Below are 11,772 nucleotides of genomic sequence, written 5' to 3'. Positions count from 1 at the left end.
AATGGTAGAGGTGTCCCGGATAATAAATCAAGATGTTCCGATGGACTCTACTTTCAGTTTGCTCCAAAGTCTGCTAAAGTCTTGATCAATATATATTTTACTTACATTAACATGTTTTGTAAAATCATGTGGTTACATAAGATAAAACATTGAAATATGAACAATATAAGTAAAATGTCACAAAATCAATTTGTAATTCAATCTCATAATTAAAGAGTTATCTCCCCTTCGAACAACGAAAACTTCCGGGAATCATATGAGCAACATGAGTTTGTTGTTAGGACAGTGGATGGTATTGGTATGCTGAAATCATAAGTAAGGACCAATACCATGGAATTATAATTACTTCGATCATAAATGTGTGTGTTTACAGATTCGAGTCCAGTGCAGAAGAGATCACAGTCATCATCATACGAAATAGTCTAGATCAGACTGAAGTAAAGTGTCTGTTCACAGGTAGCTGGCCTACAGTACATGTACAAATGTAGGTGTATTGACAGACGAGGCTAGTACCTGTGATCTGTTATGTTGTGTCACAAGCATTCAATTGGGCGAGGGAAATCGTTTTTGTTTATTTAAACCCGATCTCTCACGGCATTGATAGGTATGTAAACAAGCAAAAACGATTTCACTCACCTTATCTCCCCATAGGAGCCTGAAGTTCTGTCAATAATGAATAATAATAGTAATACAAAAAAATACCCCTAATATGCTCTATTTTTTAAGCATATTAGGGGTATTTTTTGTGTACTACTATTATTATTCATTATTGACAGAACTTCAGGCTCCTATGATCTCCCTCAGGCCATCTAACAGAGTCTGTGGTTAACGTTGGGTAACGGGTTGTTTCGCCCCAAATCCTGTTCGTCCTAAGGGTTGTTTCGCCCCAAATCCCGGTCGCCTTATGTTGTTTTGCCCTAAAAAAATATATTCTTTAAGTCATAAATATCATGTTAAAAGTTAAAAAACTTATCTTTCTCCTGAATCAAGATATAATTACGTGCCGGAAGATGAATAAGAATCTGTATATTATCACCGAAGCCGACAACAGATATATAATATCCGGAATATACTGCATATTATCATTTTCATTTCATTACCTTAATTAAGTAATGTTGTTCTTTATAAAATGCACCTCTACATGTTTTAACGTTAAAAATATAAAATAGTAATACTTATACAACTTTTAACAATATATAAACAATTAAAAAGCACCCTAGCTGTCGTCATACCATGCTGTCTGCGTCTAACCCACAGAGTCGCACAAAATGCACATATCATCCATAACGTTATGTTGAATTATAACAAAATATTGAGAAATGCCCTATTTATGACAAGTTACCTACTCAAAATTATCTACTCAAATATGCATATGAATTTTTATTGGTCGGTACTATCAAAACTTCTCAAAATGATCTCCTCCAATTAGCAAAAAACAACACAAACGTGCGCAGAAATCAAGTAAAGAAAACATCGTCACACGGCAACGATTATGTGTACAATAGACTAAATGTGTTAACACGGAAAAATAACATTGTTGTATACCCCGCAATGTAATTAAAATTTCACCATGGCTCATTTCACTATTCTTATTTATTTCTAAAATTCAATTCAATATATGTTATAATGTGTGTCGGCGTGAAGAAAATAACGTTTTCCGTTTTTTTGCTTTACAATATACTTAAAAACAACACAAACACTTTTTTTTTTAAAATAAAACTGATTTTAATGATATGGAAGACTAAGAAGACTTAATTTGCGACTTAAAACAAATAAAAATCAAAAGAAAATACCAAACAATGTTTCGCCCTAAAAAAAATGTTTTAGGGCGAAACAACCTAGCGCGAAACAACCTAGGGCGAACAGGATTTGGGGCGAAACAACCTGGAACCTTAACGTTGTACGTTTTGACAAATTTATGTAGTAAAACTTTAAGACTGCATCACAGAGATTCGTTAAAATGCCTTAAATACACACCTTCTTCACTCTGTATGTTTATCAGTGTAGAATACTTAATTTGTTTTACAGCAGTTATGAAATAAGCTGGATCAAGTTGTATTAATCATTCTTCTTGGCCTGGATGTCAGTGCGCAGGTTTTTCTTATACTTTTTAATGAGGGAGGAAACAGGAGTACCCAGAAAATCCCCACATTGTCAGGCAGGAGACCTCATACCTTTTATGTTTGGTTTTCGGAATCAAACCCCAGCTGTCTTGGTGAAAGGCAAATGCACTATATGTATATCCAGTAATCCCCTGCACCACCTGTTCTACCAAATATACAGAAGATATCTCTAAGAGCTAAGCGGAACTGGACAGTCTGACTGGGTCGATATTTGGTGAATGGGTAGCTCAATAGGTAGAGCCTCTGTCTAAAATTTAGGAAGGTTTCAGGTTTGAATCCCGGTCTTGCCGTTACATTGATTTCTCTTTCTCCTGTTACAAGAGCTATGTACTTGTGACTGGAAACTTGTACTTGTACACTGCAAGTCCGAGGGGATTGATTTTAGGATGTGTTTAAAGCCAAGGTGATGAAACTGACATGATTTGTTTAACTCAACTCACACCACAAAATGATTTGGAAATGTTGTGGAATGGTGACCCTCCCCCCATTCCCCCATCCAGAAAAATATCTAGATGTGCTTGTCAGTACCTGTTTATACACATACCTATCACAAAATAAATTTCTCTTTTCATCATTTTAGAATTGCAATGGAACAGGAGGAGGACCTTGAGCGTGCTAGGGTGACAAGTATATCTGTCTTACCTCAGCATCAGAGAACATCACTGACTAACTCCCACGGGTCAGCAGGGGTCATCCATCGCCTGGAAAGCAGTACTGCCTCAGTGAAGCTAACTGGTAGTATCCTAACGGGATTGTCAGACTCCGAGGAGGAGTTCACATCCTCTGGAGGTGAATACGACGAGCACCAACACAGAGAGGAATTTAAGTCTGAACTTCACCATAAAGAACACAGTGGCTTGCCGGATGAGAGGAGCTGTATTAGTTCTAATGTATTATGTGATGATGAGAATGCATGCCACGGGGAAAACTCACGTAATGATACAGAGAATTCTCGCTCCTCCAGTCTGTCAGAGGAGGAACTGAAAAAAGACTATGAGAAAAAACGATTTAATCCATTTGACAATGACATTCACATAGAGGAGGATTACTTCAACACATCTGCAATCACCTCCTCAAACAGAAACCAGAGGAAACAGTCAGGTGAGACTCGGGTATTATTTCCTCAGTAATCGAATATTAAGTTAATAATGAGGTTAATTAGCTTAAACAGATCACAAGCAATTGCACTTACATTATAAAAGGATTAACATAGTATAACAAGCTGATCTGGAATGGGTCGATTGCTGATGACAAATTAAAGTAGCTAATGATTAGTTGATTGAAGTGTCTGTCTAGAATTCAAAAGCTTGCACCCAGTCTGGCCATCACATTTTCTCCTTCCTAAAACACTTTGTTGAAGAAAGGGAAGAGTGCAGCAGAACTGGAATTGGTTATTTACTGGGAATGTTGCTAGAGCTTTGACGTCCTGCATTTGAATCTCAGCCTCATTGCATTTTCCCTCTCCTTTTTTACATTTCATCTTGCTTGAGTGTCCACCATCATGATGACAATATTGTATGATATTAAAGTAAAAATATATCACAGATGTTTATCATCCTTTGTATGGTTTGGTTCTGTAGGTAGCTATCCGATGATGAATAAAGTACAAATATTAAACATCGACTACAAATCTTGAAGTTATATGGTAATGGACAAATTGATAAGTGATCAATATCACTGATCTGTCCAGTTTGTAGGATGTCTGTAATTTTGTCACACGTCTAACTACTTCTGTCTTAACTCTGTTTTATTTGTCCTGTTCACAGAAACCAGTTCATCATTGATGAACCTGTCTGATGACGATGCTGCCGACGTAACATATGCAGATTTAGGTTTAGCAGAGGACCACTTCTCACACCCCGAGGTTTAATTACGACATCTATTACATTCATATACAGTTGAATTTCAGATAGATCACTTCAAACATTAAGATAAGTTATGTTTACCAAAATAATATGTTAAGGTATAGAAAACACTATTTCCGAAGAAGACTTGATTGTTGACTTTTGAAATCAGCAGAGCTTCACTTAAAGGCTATGAAAAGGATAGGGTAGGTAGCTAGATTTTTTTTTTTTTTTTTAAATAAATATATTTGCTTATTTTTAAATAATCTATTTTTACAAAAAAACAGAGTGCCTGACTTCAGCAGTGCTTGTTGAAAATTTACAAGAATAAATGTAGGGTGGGTACCAAAACCTAGGTTACATATACATGTAGGTAGGGTTATCAGAAAAACAGATACATGCATTCTTACTTGATTGTCTTCAATAGCTTAAACTTTGCCAGTAATATTTGGTCTTTTAAGTACTTTTTTAGACATTTTAGATTTTGTCACCCAATCTGTTTCCCATGAAAAACTTAAAAAGGTTGGAAAGGATGAAAAACCATCAGCCAAACAGATTAAAGGACTAAACAACAAATGACATTGACCTCTGACAGAATAACCTCCATACAACCACAATGCTGCAGGTGTCCACCTCTTACTGAGCATAAAACCTGAAGACATCTGTTGATGATGAGGCTAAAAAAAGTGAAATTAAAGTTTGGAAACAAAATCATGCCATAAAATGCCTTGTCAAGGTGAATAAAGCAGGCATATTTAAATGATGGATTAAGATTTGAGAGATACGTGTACTAATGTGACTGTCAGGGACACTTTACTTTAGCTTGAGAAGTATTATGACATTATGTCTCTCTTAATATGACACTTTGCCCTAAGTAGTGTTATTACATGGTCTCCTGTTTTGATTCTTAGGGACATTTTGGCCTGAGCAGTACGGAGGAGATGGAGATGGCTATAGAGAACTGCAAGGATATGATACTACAGGTACCTCAGGATTCAGACAAACAGAAAAACCTTGTACAAAAACTGGTACAACTCAGACTGAAGCTGCAAGAAATCAAGGTACATGTAAATTGACATTGTTCTGGGTACGTCATTATATTAATGTAAATATAGAGGCAGTCATGCCTGCAAACACTTATACCCTATTAAATTTTATTGAATGGAGTCAGGAACTAGGCTAGAGATACAAAAAATAAGAAAAGAAGAAAAGAAATTTGTTTTCCTAATTTTTCAGTGTTATATGTGTAAATGAAAATCTGTTTTGACATACATATAATGTGATTATGTAATATTTCATCAATTTTGGATTGACTTACAAGGACACTTTTACTGCATTGTTTAATATTTAAACTTAAATCTAAGTCAGTTTCATATTCCTAGGCTCAGGTGTGTTTATTCCCTCTAAACTGTATTATACATGCATGTTAACAGGAGGGACCAATACCTATTGAAGATGATGTTAAACTGGCAGTCGGCCATAAATTTAAATGTCAGATCAGCAGCAGCAGCAAACACTACTGTGAGAAGTGTAACACCATGATTCTGGGAGTGATACAGACCTGGTTTAAGTGTACAGGTATGTAGTCATGGTAATAGTTAATGTATCAAGTCATGGTAACAGTTTGTGTGTAGTCACGGTAACAGTACATGTATGTAGTCATGGTCACAGTACTGTTACCAAGACTATATACAATGTACATGTAATGTTACCATGACAACGTACATCAATACATGTGTATAGTCATATTAAGTTTTTATTTACTATGTTATCATGATAACAGTACATGAATGCTGTCATGGTAGTAGAACATGCATTTTGTCATGGTAACAGTTTATGTATGTAGTCATGGTAACAGTTTATGTATGTAGTCATGGTCATAGTACATGTATGTTGTCATGGTAAAAGAACATGAATTTTGTCATGGTAACAGTTTATGTATGTAGTCATGGTAACAGTTTATGTATGTAGTCATGGTAACAGTTTATGTATGTTGTCATGGCAAAAGAACATAAATTTTGTCATGGTAACGGTCTATGTATGTAGTCATGGTAACAGTTTATGTATGTTGTCATGGCAAAAGAACATGAATTTTGTCATGGTAACGGTCTATGTATGTAGTCATGGTAACTGTACATGAATGTTGTCATGGTAAAAGAACATGAATTTTGTCATGGTAACGGTTTGTGTATGTAGTCATGGTAACAGTATATTAATGTTGTCATGGTAAAAGAACATGAATTTTGTCAAGGTAACAGTACATGTATGTTGTCATGGTAAAAGAACATGAATTTTGTCATGGTAACGGTCTATGTATGTTGTCATGGTAAAAGAACATGAATTTTGTCATAGTAACAGTTTATGTATGTAGTCATGGTAACAGTACATGAATGTTGTCATGGTAAAAGAACATGAATTTTGACATGGTAAAGGTTTATTTATGTAGTCCTGTTAACTGTAAAGGAACTTTAAAATCATTATGATCTCCCCGTATTTGTTTTTTTCTATTATGTCATAATGTTGTAACAAGATTAAAGCAATCCTCTGAAAATGTCTGAATAGTTTGAAAAAGCAATAATCATCTCATTTTTCCTTGCTGGTTTTTTGAATGATAAACATATATTTTACATATAGTAAGTAAATAACGAAAGCTTATGATCATAGCCCTAGTAGATGAATATGAGTTTGTCTTTTTTTTATATATTTTTTTTTAATATTTATTTTGTCTTCTTTTCAATTCAGAATGCGGCTATTGTGCTCATGAAAAGTGCTTAAACATGATCACACGGACATGTGCAAGTCTCAAAGTAAGTACCATAAACTGTTCCTTATGTACAATGTATCGGAGTAATATAACTGCTCTCACAGGGAAAGAGTGTAAACTAGTTCTGTAATGTCTGGTGTCTGGTATCAGGTTGTACACTGGTATCAGGTTGTACACTGGTATCAGGTTTTACACTGGTAGCAGGTTGTACACTGGTATCAGGTTTTACACTGGTATCAGGTTTTACACTGGTATCAGGTTGTACACTGGTATCAGGTTGTACACTGGTAGCAGGTTTTACACTGGTAGCAGGTTGTACTCTGGTATCAGGTTGTACACTGGTATCAGGTTGTACACTGGTATCAGGTTGTACACTGGTATCAGGTTTTACACTGGTAGCAGGTTGTACACTGGTATCAGGTTTTACACTGGTATCAGGTTTTACACTGGTATCAGGTTGTACACTGGTATCAGGTTGTACACTGGTAGCAGGTTTTACACTGGTAGCAGGTTGTACACTGGTATCAGGTTGTACACTGGTATCAGGTTGTACAATGGTACTTTGTTTTGCCACTATACCCCTTTTTACTTGCTTGGAAGTTCAGCCACCATACAAAGAGAGTTGCTTGCTGGGAAAATTTGTGGATTACAGAGTTAAACATTTATGAGTTGAACCTTGTTAAGCTCAGTCAATATTTGGACTAGAATACCGGATTCAGCTTGGTAGGTAACTTGGAATACTGGGTTCATGACCAGGACAACACGAAATGTTGAAAAGCTTCTCTAATAGAAATCTCAGTAAAAAGCCACTATTATATTTTGTATTATTGAGTTTCCAAATCTTTTACAGGTAATGGAAAATCCTACGTATACCAATGATATATGTCCTACACGGGGCCTGTCCTTCCAGAACTACAGGTGTGCAGAATGCAGGGCCCCAATATCATTTAGTAAGTTACCATTCATGGTTATGTGGTTGTAAGTATCACTCCACTGTGTTGTGGCCTACTGTAAACTTTTTCGCATAGCTCAATTTTTTTCTAACAAAAGGAAAAACATAATAAAAAATTGTTCAGAGTATTTAAATTATTTCATTTTGCATTTCACATTTTGTTGTTGTTGCAAGAATAGAAAGTTTTGTGTCTATTCAAACGTCTTTGATTAACCGGATCGTTAACTTTACTATATTTTACCTTGTATATATCAGAGCCTGGATTCAGTGAACCACGACTGTGTGATTACTCGGGTAACTATTACTGTGAACTCTGTCACTGGAATGATACCATGGTGATTCCTGCTCGGGTCCTCCACAACTGGGATTTTGAACCTAGAAAGGTATTTTTTTTATTTCACACAAAACATTTTCTTCCATGATTCCCTACCATAGGTATGACTATGTTTACATAGAAATTTTTGTACAGATATACAGAAACTTTACCTGATTTTCTATAACACAGATACGGATAACTTACTAATCTTCTGGATCTATATATTATTATACAATATGCATAAAACACGAAACTAAACCCATTCAAGAAGTTACAACAGACTAGAAGTAATTACAGTCCAAGCAGATTCAAGCAATTCAATTTAAAAAGGATCCAACTTTAAATAGATCTATATAAAAGAACTTGTAAAAATAAATAAACCACAGTTCTATTTGTTATAAAATCAATAGCTTGTACTCAATGATGAACTAAACTTCTTTGACGTTTCAGAATATCTGCTGGGCTTTTGCATTGTATTTAGCACAGTGCTATATCACTATAGGAATTAGTTTTTTCCTTTAAAAACCTACACTGATTTGACCAATTTCAGAACGAAATTCAGGGCTGTTCATCATTATCACAACTCTGCATTTTGTACATTGTGCCTGTGTACAATGTGGAGTGGTACAGTCAAACAGTTCCCTAACATTGATATAATCGCCATACAATTCTTTATTTGTTTCAAGCCTTCCTCCTTCAGACGATCAATACAAACCCTCCCTGTAGCTTTGACATAAAAATGTTTTACTGTGCAGGTATTGTCAATCATTGTACCCGGCGTAGATTGCCCTAAATTACCTGTTATTTTGTTGTGTCTGGTATTTAATTAATACAGGTGTGTAGAGCATCAAAGCAGTACCTGAAATTGATGATGACGAAGGCTGCCATGCAAATACAAGATGTCAATCCCATGTTGTTCAGCTTTGTTGACGAAATTAATGAAATCAAGGTAAAAATTCAAATAATTTTTAAACTGCTAGAGAGTAAAGTGCCTTCATTGTACTTGTATCACAGATGTGGATATAATCTGTCCTAGCTACATTGATCAGCACAATACTTGTTTAGGGCAATATTGTTGTGGGTCAGTAATCTTAAGTATCCAATGGGGTAGACCAAAATGATTCCCTAAATAGTATATTAAGGTTTCTTTGTATAAAGTTTCCAAACATTTAGTTTTTACCAGACAATCTTTTATCTGCTGTGAAGTTCATTATACAAGGTTTGTTTTGAAATCATTTCTATTTCATTAGTTTTCTATGAATTATAATGTTAAATACAGCAAATTCTCATGATATTTTCACTATTTGTCTGACAATATATGGCAGTATAAGAAGAGGGTGATGTTTAGAAGTATTTTCAATTGTAAGGAAAAGAGATCTGTGAACAAGTCGGCAATAAGGGAGGAGGCAAATGAAATGAGAGGCAGTACTTTATTGAAGTTTGAATGTAAATTAAAAACAGGAAAGCTCATGTTAGGGTATAACTCTTGTCATGTAAAATACCAACTCTTCGTAGTTATCATAGGTACTCAACAACTTTTCTTTGTTCACTTCCAAAACATTATAATTGACTGTAACCAACTGTGTTTTTAGGTCACCTGAGCTTTAGCTCAAGTGACCTATTGCTATCCGTCTTCGTCTGTTGTCGTGCGACCTGCGTCGTGCGTCGTCCGTTAACATTTTACATTTTCAACTTAAGCTGAAATACTGTCAAAGGGATTTCATTGATACTTCATGGGAATGTTACTGACAACTCCCTAAACAAGTGTTGTTATTTTTCGGGTCGATCAGAAATCCAATATGGCCGCCAAGGCCGCCATTTTGAAAAACTATTTCAAACTTAAAGTCAAGTTCTACTGGGCTGGTTTAACTGAAACTTGGTAGGAATGATCGACTTATAGTCCTGACAATAAGTGTTGTTATTTTTCGGGTCAATCAGAAATCCAAGATGACCGCCAGGGCCGGCCATTTTGAAAAACTATTTCAAACCTAAAGTCCAGTTCTACTGGGCCGATTTAACTGAAACTTGGTAGGAATAATCAACTCATAGTCCTGACAAAGTGTTGTTATTTTTCGGGTCAATTAGAAATCCAATATGGCCACCAAGGCCGACCATTTTGAAAAACTATTTCAAACCTAAAGTCCAGTTCTACTGGGCCGATTTAGCTGAAACTTGGTAGGAATAATCAACTCATAGTCCTGACAAAGTGTTGTTATTTTTCGGGTCAATTAGAAATCCAATATGGCCACCAAGGCCGACCATTTTGAAAAACTATTTCAAACCTAAAGTCCAGTTCTACTGGGCCGATTTAACTGAAACTTGGTAGGAATGATCAACTCATGGTCCTGGCAAAAGTGGTTTTTTTTGGGTCCATCAAAAATCAAATATGGACGTCATGGCTGCCATTTTGGAAAAAACTATTTAAAATTTAAAATCAAGTTCTAATAGGTCGTATTAACTGAAACTCGGTCTAGGAATGATCAACTCATTGTCCTGAAAAACTTAAGTTAAAGTTATACTTAACTTTTTTTTACTCAAATTTTGGTAGGGATGATTGACATCATTATCTCCACTTCATATTTCAACAACAAAAATTAATACTGTAGGACTCAGGTGACCGTTAAGGCCCATGGGCCTCTTGTTAATCTCACCAACTGTAAGGCTTGGAAGTAAAATTGCACTATAAATTTTGTGCTTAATTATGATTGTGAGAGTTTTTGTATGAAGTTTTCTCCGTTTTTTACATGTTATGAGAACCCTAAAATTGGGGTGATTAAAAAAGTATGTTTATCGTGTACACTATGAGAAAAATTAAATTAATTGGGCTGTATACAATGTTATTGGATGAGTTCCATTGATGTTTCCCTCATGGCTGACATTCATGTAACATGATCATTAGACCATGTTAAGAAGCAAACATTAAGATGACCTAAAGCTGTTCCAGGAATGTTAACTCACCGTTATCAACGTCATACCATATGTTGTTTGCGTTAATATAGTTAATGTACTGAATCTTATACATTTTGAAACAATTTTTTTCTGTATTTCACATGAAAACGCAACATATTTAGATGGTTTACTGCGATTTGGATGTACCAATTTGCATTTATACTGGCGTGAATGTTAAAAACTCTGTTCAATCCCTATCTCTGCGAATCATTTCATATGTTCCCAATTAGAAACTGAGAGAGGAGATCCTGATAATGAAGAAATACCTGTTGGTGTGTGGGGATGCTATGAAGCAGAAGTTTCTCTTGCTGCTTCGAGATCGCCAGCATTTTGTGGAGAACTGGGACACATACTCCATGAAAGACCTCCTGGAAATTCAGTCTGATGTCCTCCTTGGAAAACTTGTGTCTATTCATGCTGCCTGGGCACAACACATCAAAACTGACTGTCAGGTATGGCTTCCTTTTACTGGGACTATTTATTATTTCTACTACATTTGGAGCTGTTTATTATTTTCGAAAGTTAAGATGTTCCTGGAAGGTGTTGTCGTGTAAGTCTTGCGGGAGCCTGGAAATGTTTAACAATGAGTATTTTCCCACGGAATTAGAGTATATAGAGCAACGGAGGGTGTTATCGACAGGGGGGTATTATCGCCCCCCCGTTCTATTCATCTCGTTTTAGATCGATTACAAACCATTTTTCAGACAATCAGTGGTTTTGATAAGTACACTTACCTTTTTTGGAATCCCTCTGAACCGTTCCATTCAGATAACACCGGCTAAACAAATTTTCTGAATTTTTTTTTCCGAAGAGAAGAATTGATC

At 35.6% G+C, this 11,772-nt stretch overlaps 1 protein-coding gene across 2 annotated transcripts; it reads left to right on the top strand.

The window, feature by feature from the left end:
- Window positions 1–229: 229 nt before the first annotated feature.
- Window positions 230–11,728, top strand: LOC110450229 (differentially expressed in FDCP 8 homolog A-like). 2 transcript variants are annotated; one of them, XM_021497601.1, is made up of 10 exons: window positions 230–315; window positions 2,704–3,224; window positions 3,890–3,987; window positions 4,879–5,028; window positions 5,401–5,545; window positions 6,710–6,774; window positions 7,582–7,681; window positions 7,939–8,066; window positions 8,835–8,948; window positions 11,179–11,727. In XM_021497601.1, the coding sequence occupies exons 2-10, from the start codon at window positions 2,711–2,713 to the stop codon at window positions 11,500–11,502; spliced, it is 1,638 nt and encodes a 545-aa protein (XP_021353276.1). In that variant the 5' UTR covers window positions 230–315; window positions 2,704–2,710; the 3' UTR covers window positions 11,503–11,727. The 2 variants fall into 2 exon arrangements, with proteins under 2 accessions (XP_021353276.1, XP_021353277.1); XM_021497602.1 differs by lacking the exon at window positions 230–315 and adding an exon at window positions 330–484 and having other exon boundaries at window positions 11,179–11,728.
- Window positions 11,729–11,772: the final 44 nt, after the last annotated feature.

The sequence above is a fragment of the Mizuhopecten yessoensis genome, unplaced genomic scaffold, assembly GCF_002113885.1.
Source record: "Mizuhopecten yessoensis strain PY_sf001 unplaced genomic scaffold, ASM211388v2 scaffold5141, whole genome shotgun sequence".
NCBI classification, from domain to species: Eukaryota; Metazoa; Mollusca; class Bivalvia; order Pectinida; family Pectinidae; genus Mizuhopecten; species Mizuhopecten yessoensis.
This window is presented reverse-complemented; position numbering and strand designations above follow the sequence as displayed.

What these genes read in the sequence shown, in the direction of transcription:
- LOC110450229 (XM_021497602.1), top strand. Translation starts at nt 2,711, where the DNA reads ATGGAACAGGAGGAGGACCTTGAGCGTGCTAGGGTGACAAGTATATCT. An exon ending in TGAAGCTGCAAGAAATCAAG is followed by an intron (nt 5,029 to 5,400) that starts GTACATGTAAAT and finishes GCATGTTAACAG; the next exon opens with GAGGGACCAATACCTATTGA. An exon ending in GGGATTTTGAACCTAGAAAG is followed by an intron (nt 8,067 to 8,834) that starts GTATTTTTTTTA and finishes TAATTAATACAG; the next exon opens with GTGTGTAGAGCATCAAAGCA.